The sequence below is a fragment of the Stigmatopora nigra genome, chromosome 21 (genome assembly GCF_051989575.1).
Source record: "Stigmatopora nigra isolate UIUO_SnigA chromosome 21, RoL_Snig_1.1, whole genome shotgun sequence".
Taxonomy (NCBI): Eukaryota; Metazoa; Chordata; class Actinopteri; order Syngnathiformes; family Syngnathidae; genus Stigmatopora; species Stigmatopora nigra.
The window spans coordinates 8,609,481-8,630,720 of NC_135528.1; the positions used below are offsets into that span (position 1 = coordinate 8,609,481).

General features: G+C 38.2%; 1 protein-coding gene across 1 annotated transcript in view; it reads right to left on the reverse strand.

The window, feature by feature from the left end:
• The window catches only part of LOC144214730 (CUB and sushi domain-containing protein 3-like), a 170,253-nt gene that overhangs the window by 93,763 nt on the left and 55,250 nt on the right, over positions 1-21,240 (reverse strand). Inside the window, exon 4 of the mRNA XM_077743354.1 lies at positions 10,592-10,789. Coding sequence (XP_077599480.1) covers positions 10,592-10,789 — 198 coding nt within the window. The remainder of the gene's footprint in view (positions 1-10,591; positions 10,790-21,240) is intronic.

The following is a 21,240-nucleotide window of genomic DNA, read 5'->3' on the forward strand; positions in this document are numbered from 1 at the left end:
TATCATTTTATGTCGACTTTTATCACATTTATCAGCCTCAATGAAAATTAATTTCCTTGAAACATGTTTTTTTCCATATTCGGGATCCCATATTATCAATCTTAGTGTCCTTTACGTGAAAGTTACAATAACAAAGAAATCCCAATGAACAAAATGTAAATCACCACCTAATCCATGATGCCTTGTTACAAGTAACATCCCTGGGGCGTCATTAACTTTTAGCTCATGTGACAAAAATGAAGATGAAGAAAGGCTTTTGACGCATCCGAAATAAAAAGGTTAGGCATGACGAGAACGCGCTGAGGAAAAAATTAGGACGCCGTGCTGTGAGAAGTGTCGCCCTAGTGTTCCCAATGTGAGAATTCTTAGCAGATTGCTGTCAACTCGTACAGCCGCCTTTAATAAGACGCTGTCACAAAGGATTTGATAGATAAATGCCACACGTCTCACAACTTAAAAAAAAGGGAGATCTGCTCTGTAATTGTTTAAATCCTCACAATTCCTTCCAACCTACTTTACAATAGCTGTAATGCTTCCTTAAAAATACTCTTGTTGGTATCTTCCACAACCTACGCTGTAAAATATGTCAATTACTTACACCACTGTAAAATAAAAATGATCCAATTGTCGCCCTTCCCTAGAAAATGATAGGCATCCAATTGTGTGGCACAATAATGTGACCGGACGTTTGGTCACTGGTCATTTGGTCAACGGTCAAAAATACTTGGATATTAAACGGTACTTAGATATTAAACGGTACTTAGATATTAAACAGTACTTAGATATTAAACAGTACTTAGATATTAAACAGTACTTGGATATTAAACAGTACTTGGATATTAAACAGTACTTAGATATTAAACAGTACTTAGATATTAAACTCTCTCTCTCTCTCTATCATGCATTGAATGATCTATTTACTTTTCAGTCAAAGTTTTTCAAATTAAAAACACAAGTCATTCTTTTAACTACTTTTAGCCAATAGTAAAGTCCCCTGAATGGTCGCCATTGGGCAATCTTTTTAGTTGGAATTGCAAACAAGGTGCACAGGGCTTTAATCCTGTCAAGACTGCAATGAATTATAATTAGATGACGGACAAAGAAAAGAGTGAAAAAAACTAAAAATGCCAACTTTAATACGCCTCGTCCGATTGTTTGTGCGCGAGCTGAATTAAAAAGCAGTCGAATGACAGCAAATCAAAGCAAAAGTGAATTTATTTGCTCAATTTCTCTTGACGAGTTTATTGAACCTGACCTACGTGGCAGGAAGAAAACAAAACACTTTTAGCTTCATTATTGTATGATTATTATTATTTTTTAACGGCCTGTCAGGCTTCTGACACGCTATGATGATTATCTATTATTTTAACAAAGGCTCAACACAAACTCTAAATCAAAGACACCAAATAATTTTGGTGAGATGGATGTCATTCGATATAGCTTCAAATTGTTTCGTGTTATCTTTTTAAATTGTCATCCTTTATCAATTTCAAGTATTAAATTCTGAAAAAAAAACATTCAATGACTCCGAACAAAGTGAATACAGCAAAAAGTAGAAGTACTTTTTGACCAAAAACAAGCTAAAAAGCCAACAAAATTGAACAGAGCCTTAGTTAATTAAGTAATGGTTGTTTATCTTTCTATTTAAAAACCACCCTGTAACAAAGACGTCTTCCCAAGATCATCATGTGAGCTTTTACGGAAAATCAAAGAGAATCTGGCCAGACAAATCTTGGAGAATAAAAAAAAAACAGGAAAAGGAGAGAGTTGGACGATTAAAAAAAAAATGGCGGGCTGGAGGCAAGGCAAAACCAATTAGAAGTAACTGTGGAAGACAGTGGGCGGGTGGGTGGTTTAACCGGAGGGTGAACGGAAAGCAAGACGGATAGATATTGGATAGAGACGGAGAAGATCAGGACGGTGATGAGAAGGCGGGGGTGAGATTATTGGGAAGACAAAGGGGAGATAGCAAGTGGGATAAATAACAGGGATGCAGATCCACACAATAGGAAAGAGGATTGAAGATTGTTTGACGAGGTAAATTAAAGATGGGAATCCCAGATGCTGTGTGCTTAGCTTTCTTGTTTACTTGCAGGATGTTGTTGACAATACACCAGTGGCAAAATAGATGAGAAGGCAAATAATAAGATGGAAAGCATCTTGAGAGATGACTTTACCCTAACGAGACAGCGGTGCAAAGGCAATGGAGGCGTTGAACGGTGGTTGCCATTGGCCGTGTTAAAAGACCAATCCGATTTGACCGGCAGAGAAAAGTGAGCAGTCGTAACCAGTTCTTCGAGTTTATATAAATTTAGCGACCATTCTGGTCTTCCCACACGAAAAATTGATTAAAAAAAGTTGGAAAAATGCCTTCTTAGAATCAATTTCTGTTTAAAAAGTCTTGGGGTTGTTCTGGGATACTATTATAAATGTGAGCATTGATCTTTATATGTAAATATTAATGTGTATTATTAATTCTAAAATAGCACATAGTATGAGGACATCTTTTACGTTCTTGATTTTGTCTTTATCAATTTTTTTTACCTCATTTTGAGCCAAAAAACATGAATTTCATCTATATATACACTCAATTATTTAAAATTTGTATCAATTCACTCATGCAGGCGCGCAATGTGGGCGGGGTTGTTTTCCGTATAGTTTGCGTGCATACTACGACTCCGGCTTTATCTTCTAGCATGTTAGCAGCTAGTCTTACGCTCACGTTTAGCGAGAGAGTGCGTATTTTAAATTATTGAAGACGCTAAAGCGGTCCGTGGGGGGGTAAGCAACACGACTCACACTTCTAATATTCAATACGTGTACTCTTCAAATATTAATGCCCTGAAGCACATTAAAATGTGTCAACCTCCCATGAACGGACATCAAAAATCCCTATTTCAGGTTGTAAAATTCACATTTTATCATTTTACGAGAAAGAAAACTACAGGGGTTGTATATATAGTATTTGCAAAATAATAAAATAAAACAATTTAAATAACAATGCCATTTTTTTTTGGTCCAGTCAAAACATACATAAGAAGAAAGATAGGCTCTCCAATTTTTTAATCAACTTGACATTGTAAACTTTCACGACATGAAAGCGACTTCCCTTCAGGGTAAAGATAATGCTCTACACCGTCGATTCTCAGGAAATACAATTTATCATAACTCTACGCTATGCATAGGTGAACAACATGATTGCCTGCCTCACTGTGGAAGAACTACTCATGCGCGGTGATTCGCAAACCACGAACAAGCCGCTAAACTTTAACAACGTGTGTCTGGTTGCCACCACAAATCATATCCAAGTGTATTGTTCCATGTTCATGCTAGTTGAGCTAAACGGACAATCAAAACCAATATGCCATTCATACGTATTCACATCTACTGGCAAAATGTGCATTTCTATACTTCCATTTACATTCCTGTGTTGGGGTTCCATGGGAAATGAATATAAATGAAGGAATATGTGCAGAAAAAGGGCATGAATGTTGAACTTATCCACTTGTACGATGGAATGGAAAATGAGAAAATAATCATAATAGCAGAGAAAATATGCACTTAAATTCCTTGAATGTATGATGTTAGACAAGGCCACATGAGAAAAATATTACAAAAATATGTGCCCTGTCACAACACACTGTGGAAAGTGAGGTAAAATTTTCTATTCAACCACAAAAGCCATTACTTAACGACACATGCACACACTTAAATTGTCCTACTACATGGAAATTTCCATTTAATCTAGCAACAAGTCATCTCACCTCGTTTTTTTATGCTATAAACACATTATGCATGTCCATGTAACGTCACAACAGGGGTCTCGGGGGGGGTAAAACCTCTTTACGCTGATAAAAAACAACAACACACATCTATCATCATTGCCATGACAACCTGGGATAGAGATGTCAATCAAGGGAAAGTCTCTCCACAGGGGTGGAGAAAAGTCTGCATGTTCAATTAAATCAGGAACACAACCTTCATACATGTATGGAGGTGCTTAAATTCATCATTGGGTGATAAAGATTGGGGATTTAACTTGGCTGAAAGAATATTCAAGTCATTTATCAAGACACAAAGAAACATAACTAAAATGATGTACTACGAATCACATTTTTGTCATTTTGCAGAAGTCATATGACCCAATGGAGAACCGTCATCAAGATTTGTTGACTTTATCATGTGACGAACTGGAATATTAAATTTAAAGGGGATCAGGGTAGAAATTGCGGAGAGATTTCACCATTCAAGTTCAAACCGGAGTCAGTTGGTAACCCATAACACGGCAACTGACACGGAAACATCTTAGGCTCTTTTTACTTCAGATCTGGGGCGCCTACTGAATGGAAAATATTTGATATTTACGCCTCTTGACTCTACAAGCAAATATAGCAATTGAAAAACGAATATTTAGCATTAAAACTGACATCTTTTTTGATGCCATTGAGGCCAACAACATTGTCTAAAGCTTTGTTGTTTCAGTTCCAATGTTATTATTATCAACTCGTCATCGCCAACACATCATATGCTGCTTGGACAAAGTATTCTTCAGTGAAGTGTTTTGATCAAAACAAAAAAATACTTACTAGCGGATCGACTTCATTCTATGTGCTCAATCCACTCAACTCAGTGCTTGGCCAAACAGAAAATATTGAGCCATATATAGTACGTTTCCATGTCTCCTACACGACACTTATCCAATAAAACAATTGCTTTTCTTGGGGGAAAAACAACAACAAAAACTGGCTTCCACAACATCTAAAAAACTCGAGATAAAAAAACACTAACTTCCGCTACAATACTTCCTATTACCGACTCAATCGGCGACTTGGTTAACAGGGAAATTTCATTAAAATCATGTTTTTCTCTTTTTTAAAGGACAATTTTACCAAAAAAAGGGACTTTAGGCTTTGGATCGGTAAAAATCAACCTATGAAATCCATTAAAATACAATAATATTAACAATAACTGCTAACCCAACCAAGTAAATTGGATTGGCCATTAATAGCATTGAAATAATTACTCATAAATCCTCCAAAATATGCTTTCTGTCTCAAGCAAAACCCTGATTAAGCTTTTCAATGTCAGTGTTCCTCCTTGACACATCCTGATCATAACCTTTGACCCCCTTACTCTCCCCCTCAATACCTTTCTGTGTACAAGTTCCTTGCTCAACCTGGCTCCCCTCTCATTGTCAGATTAAACTGTCTATCCTGCCGTCCCCCCTTGAAATCCCCCGTTACACACCACCTCAGGCTGTGTGTGTTCGTACGTGCGTGTTTGAGTGTCGCTGTGCGTGTTTGGCAGGCCAGACACGCTTAGTGAGCATTAAACTGTCACACATTTTTAAAAGGCACAGAGGTGTGCTGCAGGGGAGGCAGGCAGCCGTTTCGCAACTACAAAAAGAGCAGTGTCACTTCCTAAATATGTAATGTGCGACAAATTAGTGCTTAATGTCTTTAAGAGGGAAGTGGCTAGATTAGGAGATTGACATCAGACATCACATATAAGACGTCTGGTCAAGATCTGACCTTGAGGAACGGACTTATTCCGAATTCTTTGGACGACTGGCTATTAAAAATAGACCCAAACTCAATGACATGATTAGCAATTAAGTGTAATTTATCTGTCTAGTCCAGACATGGGTAAACTACGGCCCGCGAGCCACATACGGCCACATATACCTGCTAAAATTATTTTTTTACACAAACACATACTTGTCAATGGTTCTAAATTAATTACTATTTCATGTTCTCACTGTTTTTGGATGCCGTCATGATTTTAGCAGCTATTTACTCTGCTGAATGTAAAAAAAAGTTTCTTCCACTATCAGTGAATAGTAACTTTTCCATTTCAGCGCTTCACCAACGCCCTTCATGTTACCCCTTATCTTTCTTCTGTGTGAATCCTATCAGAATGTCTCTATTTTTATGGCTTCATATTTGTAGAGGAGTCAGCTAACGTGGCCTCAATTGTTATTTTGTCAAAAAGTTTCCATGTTTTCATTATGTATACAGAAAACCAGATAAATGCTGGACGTGAAATGAAGGCAAATATAAATTTGGGCCATTTTTATGTCCGTTTTTGTTATTCTAAGGCCTGATACACTTGTCTTCTGACATTTTCTTCATACTTTCATACCTTCATTCAACCCAAAAAACAAACCTAACCATAAAGTCCTATTTTTATGCACTGTTTAAATAACATAATCTTGTCAAAGAGTATACAAAAATGAATGATCAAGCCTCATGCATATCCAGGAAAAATAATGCATGTTTGCCTCTGCATAGTTGAAACCAATGAGTACAATACTAGTTGAAATGTGTGCTCTTTTTGGTGTGACGAGTCAGAGTGCAAATTAAAAATGGGTCATAGCAGGAATTAAATGCTGAAAAACACTGTTCCGTAGAGGCTTTAACATACAAGTTCAAACCAGAGACTAAATTAACATAACATGGCGCAAGGGAGCAAGATTAACATTAATTAACATCACATCTCGGGCATCTACTGAATGGTAAATATCTTAAATTAGGCCTCTCCACTCTATTACAAGCAACAATAGCAATTGTACTCAATTCACTCGGCTCGGCGCTTGGTCAGATGTAAATAAAAGTAAAATTCCAATTCAGAATTTAAAGAGCGACAGCCTGAATCCAATCTATCGAATTCAACAAAGCACCACCGCGCCTGAAGTGATAGTAGACCTTTAAACTTGATTCTTCACTCAACAAAATCCAATTTTCCCTTAGTGAAATAGTCTTAATTCTCATCACATTATTGTGTTGTCCTTGCCTTGTGACTGCCTCCACACACATTTGTATTCACACTAGATACACACACACATGGAGAGTGAACATCCTGAATCATTTAGCAGCTAAATGAGTCCCTGCTGACTCCAGCAGGGCTACTACGTATACTCTGCTTGAGCTTGCATGTGAGTGAGTTTTTGTGTTACAGCGCGAATCAAAACATTGTGTGTGTGAGAGTGTGTGTGTTGTCCGCATTCCGGTGCAGCGTCAGCAAACCCGACGCGGGAAGGAACCATCGTGGTAAACACATTTTTATAATCCAATCACATTAGAATTAAGCAAAGCACACCTGACATCAGCCTTCTGCACACAGCACTGCAAAATGGAGTCAAATAGAGTTTTACAAAAAAGAAACTAACCAAGTTTGGGTTCTTTTTTGTGTTTTAAGTCTTGCAAAAATGTCCTAATAGTGTTAATATTTTTGTAAAAGTATTCACAATGTTGTTTTTCACACATGGACTGTTAAAAAGTTTTTTTAAAAGCAATTATTCACTTCCACGTATTATGAAAAATTTGAAAAATAAAAATCTAATACATTTTACTTCAAATTTGTTAACATGTGCACTTTTCTCACTAAGATTAACAATTTGAACAGTATTTTTGGATCAAATCAACACTTGATAGGCTCTTAATGGAGAGGGAAGAAAATTTGCATCATTTTATATTATATAGAATAAATTTGATTATTCATTTAACAAGCTTTCCAATGTTAATGTTATGGATTGTGAGTTTTATATAGTGTTATATTTCAAGATCATCTTTAAAAATGGTCTATGTTTCATTATATATCGCCCACTACCAATTCTCATTGGCCTAAAGTGACTATCTCACGCCCTAAAAAAAGTGCTTTCACAGCGAGTCTAGCTAAACTTTTCTTTAAAAGCATGAACTATATTATTCTCTGGGTCAAATTCATTGAAAGAAACACACATTCCAGGTCAATATGTTTAACTTCCTAGATAATTATGGGATCCAGAGAGCTTAATCTCAACGTTACGATTGTTGAGACAGCATCCGCCGTGTGTCGGTAACGAGAGGCGAAGACTATTAGAACGGATGAGCTGAGAAACAAAATATGTGTACGGCGTGTGCGCGTGTGTGTGGTGGGATGAGAACAGTGTGCGTAGTGGTTGAGGAGTAGAAAGCAGTGAGCAGGTCTGCAGGGGAGAGATAAGACCACTTCAAGTGTCACTACAAGACACTACATTGATCTGCGGCAGACGAGGCGAGAAGATGGAAAAGGAAGGGAGGAAGCCACTGTGATTATTGTGAATAATGGACTTCTCAACACAATTGCACAGGCACTTAAATTGTTCTTATAAATGAACTTGGTTCGCTATCTACCTGCGACATAAATAAGAATATTTATATATTAAAAAAAAATGTAAAAACAGTCACAATAGCATATTCTTTACTCCAAAGATACATAACGGGTAAATTGACAAATTAGTAGTTTGTTTTGGCGTATTTGTACAAATAGTGGACAGGTGAAAGTCTTATTATAGGGAGTTTATGTTGCGGGAAAAAGGAATTGAATGATATTTGGAGCTTGTCTTAAAATAATAGAGAAATTCAAAGACTTTTCATATTTATCTTTGATTCCAAGGATGTTAAGCGATATTTTTTAGAGTGACCTTAAACTGTTAATATCACTTCTTTATTTATTCTATTACCTTCGGTTGGGTGCGCGCAAACAACAAAATACCCTAAATGTCTTTTTGAATAAACAAACAACATGTTTACAAGACACACTAGTCAGTTTGAACTACTGTTTTAGCTTGCAAAATGATTGTAGATGACTATGTTTATGCCTTATTTTATGAAAAGTAATACTTAAGATCCAGTATTTATGTTCCATCCTTCTATCTGAATATGTCTTGTAAACGTACAAGCTTTAAATTGCATTCTACTTCATGACAAAGACATTCAATATTATTTCTTCCATCCACAATTGTGACACTCAAGTAAAAGTGGGAAAAATGTAGAAGAAGCAGCAGGTTGCAAGTGTCCATTTGATGAACAGGTTGTGTGAAAGGAATCCAGCTGCCACATATCATCTCATTAGCAGCCGGCGCCATGGCAACCGCATCCGCAGCCAGAACAAGAGTTGGACTTTATAGAAACGGCAGTATAATGTAAAAAAACTCACTAATGAGAAGTGCTGCAGTCCTAAAGCCCACATTGAGAAGATAATAGTGACTGATTCTAATGACTTCAAGTAAGTATTTATTAACTATGTAGTAGATTTGATAGCAAATCATACCTTGAACTGTGTCAACTGTGCTTTGATACTTTTTCCTCTGAAAGGACTAACCCGGGTTGCACTTCAATTTAGTTCGTGTCAACATTTTGAAATGCTGCCCCAACGTTCACAGTGATGGCTTAACCCCTCTTAGCCCCCCCTGACAAGAGTGACAGAGACATTACTAATCCGCCAATGACAAGTGGCTTTTCCAGCCTCCCAGCATGTCCCTTTCCCATGACTTGAAATACTGTTCAAATACTAATAATCACAAATACGACTACTTCTGTACAACAACAAAAAAACGAGTATACTTCAGAGTAAGACATGTGAGCCACTGTCAATTCATTTAGGGATTCCAATTTTTAAACCACTTTGTATAGCATTTAATTTTTCTTTTAAATTACAAGAGGGCCAACAGCGAGAGTATGACACACTTTGTACGTGTTTGTCAAGTTCAAGCGGTTCCGCCAGCAGCGACGTTTTTTTTTTTTTTTTTTGCAGTTTGTTGTCTTTGATCATGAAACTCTGCCGGACCTCCCGCTATTGCAGTAAAAAAACACTGAGACTAGTAACACATCTATTTTGATTGACACCCACTGTGTTCTCAGATGAATGCCAGCAATTAGTTGGATTCATTTTGGAGGAAAGGTGGGGTTGGCCAATGTGGTAAAAGGGGATAGGAATGTGTTTCATGCTGTGATTCTGTCACGGAAACCGCCTTTGGGTCCCACTTGTGTCAAAGCGCTGTATGGTGACTCATTCAGAGCTTTTGGTTTGACGCCTTTCAGTCATTGAGAGTCGCATTTGATCACATTGCAAAGAGGTTTTGTTTGTAAGTGACACTTGCTTTGTGTTGGCAAAACTTGGTTATGGGTTAGTAGGCTTATCATTTCACATCAAATCAATGGGATTTATTTTGAATAGGGAAATCTAGCATACTACAACTCTAGCCATTTAGCGTTTTAATCTATATTGAGACCCAATATCGGTATTGGCGCCCTATTTAGCTATTTTTGTAAGTATTAGATATTATTGGATTTTTATGTTGAATGTGTTTTAACTGGTCACCTATAGGCATCTCACTCTTTGTGTAGTGTTGTGAGTGAAGTTAAATATAAATGGGCTTTCCTCATTAGGCTGCCTGAAGTCTGAGATTTCGGGTTAAGGGTCAATAATGGGGAATCAGGAGGTCTGGGGGTCATAGGTCAACATTTAGGACTAGGAAGATAAGAGTTCAGGGATTATGATGAGGGATATAGTGTAATTTTTAAGGGGTTGGTAGATATAATTGCTTATTTTCCCCCAATAAATTAAAAAAACAATGAAACAACAACTATCAAACAATCGCAATTGGTATAGGAACAAACAAAATGATGATTTTTGTGTACTAAAAATGGCGGAATAGGTGATTGAGGTAAAAATAATCCAACATCCAACCACACACATATCCAAAGACTCACACTCATCATGCATCTGGCAGGAATTTCAAATTACAATTCATGCATTCACAAACACAAGCATGCCAGGCGGCTTGTACCTCGACATACGGGCGCGGGGAAGTCCCACACGGCCGTGTTCCCGGCATTGAGCACGCAGGTAAGCGTGGCGTGCCCATCCAGGACGTAGCCAGATACGCAGCTGTAGCCTACGCTTTCCCCCACGGCGAAGCGCCCGCCGTTGCTTAGAACTGCTTTAGGCGGGACGCCGGGATTCCCGCAGGATGTACTTTGGAGCTCTGTAGGGAGAGAGAGAGAGAAGGACGGCGTTTAAGTGGGTAAAGCATCTCTACGGCTGCAGATTTACGATCCTATACGAGCACAATGTATCCCAGCGGAAAGCTTATAGATTTCAATTAGCAAGTGGTTTACGACCGGAGAGGAACATGGAGGAGAGCGGACCTGGCGTAAAAGACGTAACAAATTAACAGGCCAAGGAATGAGTCAACTCGAGAATTTCCATCAGTTAGTTTCATGCAACACGTATGTGCTGAGATGCAAAAATAGGGGGAACGTAATAAGAGAAGAAATTAAACTTAACAGGTTTAAATGCCTGCTGGTTTGTGGTGAGATTATAAAGGTAAGTAGCAATTTCATCCTGATTGTTCTGATGAGGGAAGTGATCTTTTTCTCAGTCTGCTAACAGAACGAGCAGATGTTTCCCTCCATGTGGCAACGGCGTGTAACGCGCCGGTTCTGCCAGCAAAAACCGACCGCGTCCTGCGAGAGCATTTGCGCGCTCTGCGGTCGAAGCGGCCCGATGCCAAGGGATGTTCTTGAAGTTTTTCAAGGCAGTCGCCAAGGGGGGAAAAGCGCAAGCGCTGGGACGGAACTGACTCTTCTTCTTCTTCATCCCTTGACAAGTATTTCAACTCTGTCAAGGTGCAAGACATGTTGAAAGCAAATGGTCTCCCGAGAAAAGGCAGCATTATAAAAAGTCGAGACCCTCAATGCAAGTCAGAGATGTCAGATGTCATCAAGAAGGGAAAATGGAAAGGGAATGAAAAGGAGGGAAAAGTAGGTCCAATTGGTTGCTAGATAAACAACTTAGATTGCAGTAGTGGGTAGATTTACTTGGTTTTTTTGAACTTTGACATTGTGGTACGGCCACTTGCGATGACGAAAAATATTTTACTAGCAGTATTTTACTGTGGTTAAGTTGGATTTTTGCATTTACAAAACAAAACACTATTTTTAGGAAAGTAAAAGTAGCAAGAAAAAATATGTTTACTTCAACTGAAATCAAGTCAAGCATTTTCATCAATTAACATTGGTTAGTATGTTAGAAATAAACAAAATTAAAAAACTACAACCACTTGCCCAAAACATCATGGGATCTAAAGCACATGATAAAAATATTTAACCCGCACAAAAATCCTAAAAACATAACCAAATTGTCTTTGTTCCCCTTAATGAATTCCCTTCCATTTACTATTATAGCAATCAAACTATTTCCACTTGAAAACCTGATCAAGTCAAATTTAACAGCCATTAGCAGCAATAAAAATCCATCCCAATTCCAATCCAATTTTTGTAACCTGATTCCATCATCCTATATAACATCTCTACATAGAATTGAAAAACCCTAAAAAAGAGAGACCAAAAAAAAAAAAAAATCTAACGATACCCAAATCTAATGTGAATGATGAGCATCTTTGCCCTGAGTTTAAAGTTAATGAGGTTCCTCTCAAAGTTTCATATGGTGCTAACAGATGTGTACTGTATATACACACTTACTGTATACTATACGCATCAGGGAGAGCGCAGCAGAAGGGGAAAAGGGAGGGTTGATGCTATGAGCCATAAAGTAGGAGGCTGATGGGAGAATGGGGAGCAGCTCTGCTTTTACACTTTCAGTGTGATTGATACAATGATGAAAGTGTGCAGACAGATAGGATTTAGGGAGGTTGGGTGATGGGGGGGGGGGGTGAGGAAGGAGGAGGAGGAGAGGGGCTGGTGATTGAAGCGGCGACTTGGAGGCAGACAGATGGGTTTTGTTGGGGGAAAGAAAAGAGGATGCTTGGTGATTTCTGAAACTCTCTTTTGGGGTTAGCTGAGTGGTTAAAGCGTATGGCTTGTACTTATCACCCAAGCACTCACAGCCAGGGGCGTCCTTTTGATGCAAATACGTTGCGGCAAACAAGACTAGAATGGCCGAGTCGGAATTTGACGTAGTGAGAATGGCAAGCAGGATGATATTTTGTTTTGGGCTTTAGTTAAAGATAGTGTAGTTTTAATTTTGAAGCCTGCCTAATGATGATTAACAATTGGTGTAAAGCATTTGCACAATGGGGATGTATTAAATGAATGTATGTTTTGTTTATTGTTATGAAAGTGTATATCCATTTAACAGATGTCTGATTGCAAAGTAATACATGTTAGCACGGATTGGATGTCATCGTGTAAATTAATGACTTCTACTTCCATCATTTAGCGCCAAGATGCATCATTATTGTTGCCAAAAAAAAGCTTCCTTGATATGAACAATATCAATTACTTCACAAATAAGGACTGCCAGAATTCAAACTTTTTTGGAAGGAAGAAAATAGGAATGTAATCCACTTAATAGGAAGATAAACTTCCCTCCAAACGAGTTGCAGTTGGAGACAAACTACTAAAAAATAAAATAAAATGAACATACTTTGCAATTAGTTAACATCCAAGCTTTTCCTATGAGTTTTTTCCTATTTTTAACACTGGAATGCCTTCACTTAGGACTATCACCATTTTATTTCCCAACAAAAACAGATGCCGGGTCATCCATCATTGGAGTGAGCAACCTGTTAGCCTATTGATTTTGCGTAGGGGTGTCAGGATACTTGTGCTAGTTTGTTGTCCAATCACGAACACATTAAATAGTACACACACACATTCCTTTTATCGCTTTTTCATTAATTTCCCTCTCTCCCTTGTTGCCTCTCTACATTGCATATCTTCTAATATCTTTAAGTCTTTATTCGTATTTTTTTTCCTACAACATTCTCTCAGGTCTAACTCCAAAATACACAAACTGTAATTACCTGTTGTACTGTTAACGGATGCACTTTTTTATATGTATCATATCTTGTGCTGACCCATGCCCATCTGTCACATTTTTAAAGTCAATGTGGCCCCCCCGGGCCAAAAAATTTGCCCACCCATGTCCTAGCAACTACACAAAAACCACAAAAAAAAAACACTTCAAGTGAATGGTCACTGTATAAATCTACATTGCGGAATAAACTCACTATCTTTGATTTATCTGTCTAAATGTATCAACATGTCATGGTTCCATCATGACACTTTACGCAGCCGCCAGACTCTTTGGCGCTGGTTTACTGCCGGGCGCCCTCAATTATTTATCCTCACCTTTTCTTCCCCCCTAATTACTGGCTGGGTCTTTCCATCTCGCCTCTCCTCTTCCTCTCCCCCCTGCGGACCCTTCTGGTCCGCCATAACCATCATCCCGGGCTCAGTTGCTTCATTACAAGCTGCTGCTTTTATGGCCCATCTGTAGAGTGATCGGCATTCGTCACACGCACGTACTGCAGAGTGGCCTGGCTACACTTGGGTAACCCCAACACGCAAACTCCGATAAGCATTTACCTGGACTTTTACTTCTCCCTGGGTAAGCAATTACAGTTATTTAGGGGAAGGACAGGGTTAAGATATTCAGGATAGGATGGAGGAAATCAAAAATGGTGCCGATTGCTTTTCCAAGGTTTTAATGTGATGTGTGACATGAAAAAGAACACCAGGGAATTCAATGACTTGAGAAGTTTTACTCCTTTCTCAGCAGTAACTTGGATTAAAGATGAGTTGACTTTTTTTTCGTCTCAACTGAACAGATATGCAAAGAAAAGCACAAAGAATGCATGGAAGATCCATTTAAACTTGTGTGAGGGATGAATCTGGCTCAAAATCCATTAGGAAGTGTTTTTACGGAAAATCTTTCAGATTTAAAGGAGTATTCAAATGAGGGGTTTCATTTCCTAACCTGAATGATCTTTGCCTCGATATTCTTGCAGGAAATAAAGGTGCGTTAAATCCACATTGCGGAAGATCACTTATTTTGTAATGTGATGTTTCAAATGGATGAAACCGTATTCTTATTAAATATAAAACTTTTTTTTACAAGCAATATGCCCTTACAATGGATTCCTATCTATTTTGATGCAGTGCTTATAAAAACTCTGGCAAATATTGAGCTAAAAAAAAGAAAAAAAGGCACGCAAAAGATAAAACCTGAATATGTCAAGGTTCATATTTGTATCCACGCTGTAAAAACTACATTGAAACCAAAAACCTTTGAGCTCTATACTCCTTTTAAAAAGTTAGCCATATTTGCACCTTACATCCGACTTTTTGGGGGTTTGTCAAAGGTTTAAGGTGCATCCTACAGAAATACCTCAGTCAACTGGAATATATTAAAACACACTGGCACATTTCCACTCCAGAGGCTTGGCCCCTCCAGCCCTCCCCCCCCCCCCCATATGCTTTCACTGCCTTCTCATCCCACCATGCATCAAGTTCAAAAGCACTCCTTCTCACTTCCACAGGTTTTCACGAGCACCCGACCTTTTGTGACCTCCAAGACTCTTCCCGTCAATCAAAGTGTGCGATATTTATCTATAGACTAGGATACAAAAGTAAATGGATCCATAATTGATGGTAACTATGTTTTCTTAGGTTAAGCATCTCTGGTATGTTCCACTTCTGCTAAGAAAACCACATTTGCAGGCAAATAAACTTGGTAAAATTGTATAATAGTGTCAAAGAATGAAAAAAACTCCAAAAATAAAATAAAATAACTAAAAGGCATTTGGATTAGATCATACAAAAGTATTTACTGTTTAAATTTCACTTTAACCAAGACTCTAATGTTTGTATTTTGCTGCAAATAATATAGAAGTTACATTTGAACATGAAAATGTTTAAATAAGTCATGCAATTATCATAAACTATGTTTTTTTAAAATATTTAAATGGTTAATATGAACAATATTGACTAAGAATGGATTAAATAGACATTCTAATCCAATATACAACTGAAAAAAACCTAAAAAAAATATATATATCTAATCCGATAATAGTACTATTTAGTAAGAAAGAGGTATATTATCACAAACGTACAAATCAAATACTTCTACACCGAGAAAATACTACTACTCGACCTCATTACCATTGTAATTGCAAACCGAATTACGACAGGTGGATGCCACCTGCTGAAAATAACTGGACACGAATCAATAATAGAGGGCGAGTGACAGGCAATCCTACAATCATATTTCCGAAAAACTATTAAACGACATCTGAGTGACGGCTGGGAACGAGTCGATCTTTTCGCAACCAACGCAATTAGCCAATTTTCGCCAAGCGAGACCACGCAATTGGCTTCCATTTGATTCCCCCCTTTTCTGTAAGTGAATGAGAACATAATGACAAGCATCGGACCGCTCGCACGGATCTACGAGACGGCCCAATTAGAAGCCCTTCACCTCCAGTTTGCCGTGCAGTGAATGTGTGTGTAATAAACCCAAGTGTGTGTACAAGTAAAAAAGTGTGTGTTTCGGGGATCAATATCATCGATGCACCCTTTTCGATATTGTTTGTGGTGATGAACAGGCTCGAGTGCCCCCCAAAATTAGCCGCAATGTTGGGCCCAATGTTTACACAGTGTTTACGGTTGTTTAAGTGTATTATTTGGACTGTATAGTGCATTAGAATTTAGCAACAGGATTAATGAATGAGCCTATTTTAATACAATAGGCATAGCTGGTTATAAGGCGCATTTGTTCTTTAGTTTTTAGGAATCTAATTGTGTTTTGAGCACTTTACTGAGTCAATTTAATACAGTTATGCTCCAGCAAAGTGAGCTTGAGGTCATTTAGCGCAAACAGAATTGATACATTGGGTGTACAGTTGTAGGAGGTAAAAAAATAACAAGAACAAATGCCCAAACGGCTTTTCATAAAAGGAAATAAAAGAGCATGTTTCCTGTATTCACCTTGGCTTGAATTCAAATAGCTCACATGCAACCCCTGAATATCAGGCTCTAGTATTAATTAAAAGGCGCGAATGCTAATTGGCACGATCAATAACGGGTCGTTAGGCCCAGAGGGAGGGTGCCGGCGACCAATAGGAAATCGTTGTGTGCGACATGCACACACACGCAGTTTGAGAGGCGAGCCATCTGGAAAGATGGCGTCGCTTCACAGTCAGAGTGCAGAGGCAGACCAGTTGGGCCAAGGCACATCGAAAACTACAGTACGCCCCTAAAACTGGATCAATATCTATTAGGAGACTGACCACCACGGAGAGTTAGGGAGACCAAGAGAAAGGAACTTCCAAAAGATCTGACACTGTGTCTGACATTGAACACGGCTAAGTAAATGAATATGGCCCTTGAGGGTTGATCAATAGCACAGGACATTCTTTGCCTACTACACACGTGTGCACCCTTACTGCCTTTCTTATGTATTTCAATGTGTTCCCCACTTTAGAGTCTACAATTGTCACTATCACATTCTGTACCCTTCAGGAGCTATTTCAGATGGCTCTTTTGACTTGTCCTCCAAAGAAGTCACAGCAAGCATACAGACAAGATCTATCCAAGGTTAATGTGGCTAAGTGATGTATGAATCACTAAGTAGTACGTCCAGAGATGCTGTTTGCGTTTTTTTACCCGTAGATGTCTGCTGGAGTTTGGTAAAAGCTTTAACCGGATCTTCAAGTAATAGCTTTTGCTTGCAAGATATCTACAAGGATGGTGATCTATGTATTAATGTTACAAAATGATGGTTTAGTACATGGAATTTTACTGGAACAGCACTGTATTTGTGATCAGATATTGTCTTGGTGAAGTAGCATATGGCTCTAGCCCAAGGTTATTTTCATACTACTTGTTCCAAGTAATGATTGGAGTCACGAGGAGGCTCATGTTTATTTTAAGTTTGACACCAGCTGCTTTGTTATAGAAGCTATTGTATGTTGCATCTTTAAGAAACAATTTTCCTACAGTTAAGACATCATACAACTCTGTCAATGTCGGTTAAAGTAGGCGCCGCTATTAGAGGAAATACGGTACTCGTCTGTGAGCTAACACTATTATCGCATCATCTCTATCTGTTACTGCAGTGTGACTTATTAAAATTCACGTTACAGCAGAATTTTTGAGTAACTAATACATGCTCGCAATCCTACATTCTGTAAAAGTGATAAACATTACATTCATAGGTCAAAAGTGCAATCATATTCTATATTTAGAGCTTTCATGGCTGAATTTTGAATGGAAGGGTTTTATATTTAATCTCCTTGGATATGACGCCAGTGAAATAAGTCAACGGGGGTAAAGAATGACTCAAAAAATGTCAGTATGGTGACATTTAAGTGTGATTGTGACTCAAAGTGACTCAAAGTAAAGTCAAGTTATATTTGCAAACATTCAAGTTATGATGTTGTCCAAGCATGGACATATTACGTCTTGGTCCATCCATCTATCAATGATTTCTATCGAACAATATTAAAAAAAACTAAGAAAAAATCTAGCCTTGACAGTTTAAAAATAAGCAAGTTACGAGTATGTTACTAATATTACCGCCCTTGACAGTAATAAATCATATACACGTTCACATTGATTGAAAAAATAGTGAACATCAATGAGACGTGAGGTCAACACATCATCGGACTCAAAACTCTTTTTGTGCCGCTTTCTACACTTTAATTAAATAGCAAGGTGTCGCACCGATAACAACGTTTCGCAACATTTTGGGGACGTTTTTCTCATCTTTAGTAGACAAATTGGATTTTTATCATTTCTTTAGACATGAGACATCATCGGCGTCCTGTCAAGACGAGATCCATTTACTAGAAAGACATTATTACTCTGTCAAACTGTTACATATACTGTCATTACAGCACCGCTTAGTTTTAAAACTTTAGCGAGGTGGTTGAAAAAGACATGCATATTTCATCGTCCTGTAATCTGTGAACATTTTTCGTCAAAATGCTTCAAAAAGACGGCCTAACAAAAACTGCATCGACTAGATCTGAGTTGCCTGTACAGATTTGCTGATGCTGAAACTCAAAACTATATCAAACCAAACAGATCCTGCATTTTTATACTATAACTTTTTAAAGTCTACTTTCCACCTGGAGGGGATTAACATGAGAAATATGCGGCGTTCATGCATTTCCATTACGGACACACACCTCCGCATTGACATCTAGAGCTTTGCACCCCCCGTTTTCTCTCCAGGGATAGTGCTGACATTTTCTCCCTCATTTGAAATGCATGACCCACGCCGCACTCGTGGAGACGTGCACGGCCTCATGCGTGTTTGCCGCCGCGCCTCATGTAACAATGCGGTAAAATAGGCGATGAAAGAAATGGATGGAACTAGAGGAGAGGCCAGCGAAGAAATAATACAAGGCTTAAACTTGCTGTGGAAGATATGTATGGCGCTTTAGCTGTGGGACAACATCATGTATAGCTTGTTTATGCCACTCCTTCTAAAATCTGAGCATTGTAGATCAATATTTACAGAGGGTTAGCTCAAGGGTGGGCAGACATTTGGGCCCAGGGGGGGGCTACATTGACTTTAAAAATTTGACAGATGGGCCGGGTCAGTACAAGATACGATACAAATAAAAAAGTGCCTCCGTTAACAGTACATATGAAACATAAACAGGAAAAAACTGACTAAATAAGTTTATCACTAGTAGAATGTTAGTATAGTTACTACATTTACCTTCATTGCGTGTCCTTGACGGCAAGAGACGTCAAACTATCTGCTTTTTCAATTAGACAAATCATTTATTCTGTAAATCTTATTGTTTTTGGCTGTTTTGGGCTGGTCTGAGTTCAGTTAATTTTTTTTTTGGGTGGAATTTTGAGGGATTTTTCTATACAGGGTAATACTTTTCAATTACATTAGGAGTTTGTATATTTGCAAAGGGTTACATTGGCCTTGTGTGGTAGTTAACGTCAAAATTATAATTAGAAAATGTCCACAAAGTTAATGAATGTTTTATGATGGTCTGAAGTGCCCACACTAACAGTAATTAGACTTTAAAGGCCACAGATCACGTTCCTAAGCCAAGACAATGTGACAAAGCCTCTTATGAGGTCCACTTGGAACTCTGTCGCTCACCTTTGTCCATCACTTGTATATGATCACATTAATTTGTCAATTAAGTTTTACAACAAACAGCCAGAGAAGGTCAAGGATGCCAGTAAAGCAGGGCTACATGCTCAATTACTGGAAGGTCATCATCGCTGCTTATGTATTATTCACTTTTATTTACTTGGTCACGTTTTCTAAAGCAAGGTCGCATGCAAATTCCCTAACAAAAAGATTCAATATTAATAGTTTTGCAAGTGAAGAACTGATCAAGCTTTTAGTCTTAGAGGATCTTAATTAACTAAAGTTACATTATGAATGAAAAAAGGCAGATCTACAAAAATCAAAGTAATATAACGGGGATAAAAAGGTACTAAGAACATTTTAAAAGCATGTATTTGAGGTCAATTTTAAACAAGTGAAGGAAATAAGTATTAAATTGACAACTTTAATCTCGTAATGTAATGCACTACTTAAAAAATGATTCTTGAAATATGCAAAAATTGACAAAGATGTATTTTTCGATTTTTGCCCGTTACCATGCCTGCACGCTCAATACATAATAATACAATAAAATGAATCTTATGAAATGACGGTTTGGATAGTGTAACATTTTTTTCCATTGAATTTAACTCAAGTGAACAAGGTGAAAGAGGACAGCGGAAACAAAAAGAATAATTCTTCAACACGGTGTGTGTGTATGTGTGTGCAATCATCTGTGATTCCTTCTCATCAGTACAATATCAAACCGCCTCTGACATGATAATAAATAATACATCACTCCCTTTCTTTCTGGCTCTCACACACACACACACACACACACACACATTAATACCCCGTGCATGTGTGCTGCCATATGAATTAATAATGTCATGGTGGTCTTCACAGCAGAACATGAGGGTGCTGCTGTGTAGATAGATACCCAACAATGACTTCAATGGCCGCTATCATTTTATATTCAGGAATCTATGTGTGCAAGGAGACAATGGAGGGGTCTTCCCCATGTCAGCTTGGAGGAACGTTCGTTCCCCTGGCAGAAAGGTGCCTGAGGCATTTCCAGGCCAGGTAAGGAAGTAGAACCCTTTGGGGTGCTTGGTATAGAGCGGCCCTCTGATCACATGCCCCGATAACCCGCCATGACAGCGTCAGTACCCGGGGGGATGTCAGATACAGAGCGTCTATGTGCTCTTTGACCACAATTTCAACTCATCTGCTAGGTCGACTGTGAGAGCGATGCGATATGATTCATTATGCGTACGGTTGAAGTGCCGTGCGTCAAAGTACGAGTCAGGATTTGGGATATGTGGACTGGATCTTGAATGACTACTGTGGAGATGCAAAGAATTATAGGATTGTATTTTTTTTTTTACTATAAGTGGCACTGGAGTATAAGTCGCATCATAGGGAGGTCAATTTTTTTTAGTTGATCAGAAACCAAAGACAAACTAATTTTAAACTAAAGTAGTTAATGAGAAAAGAACAGGCTAAATAGGAATCTGTTTATGTAAAATTTACGTTTTTTTTATAAGTATAGCCTTAAAAAATGGGCTGTAAGTGGTCAAAGGGGGAAAAAAACTATTAAACTACCGG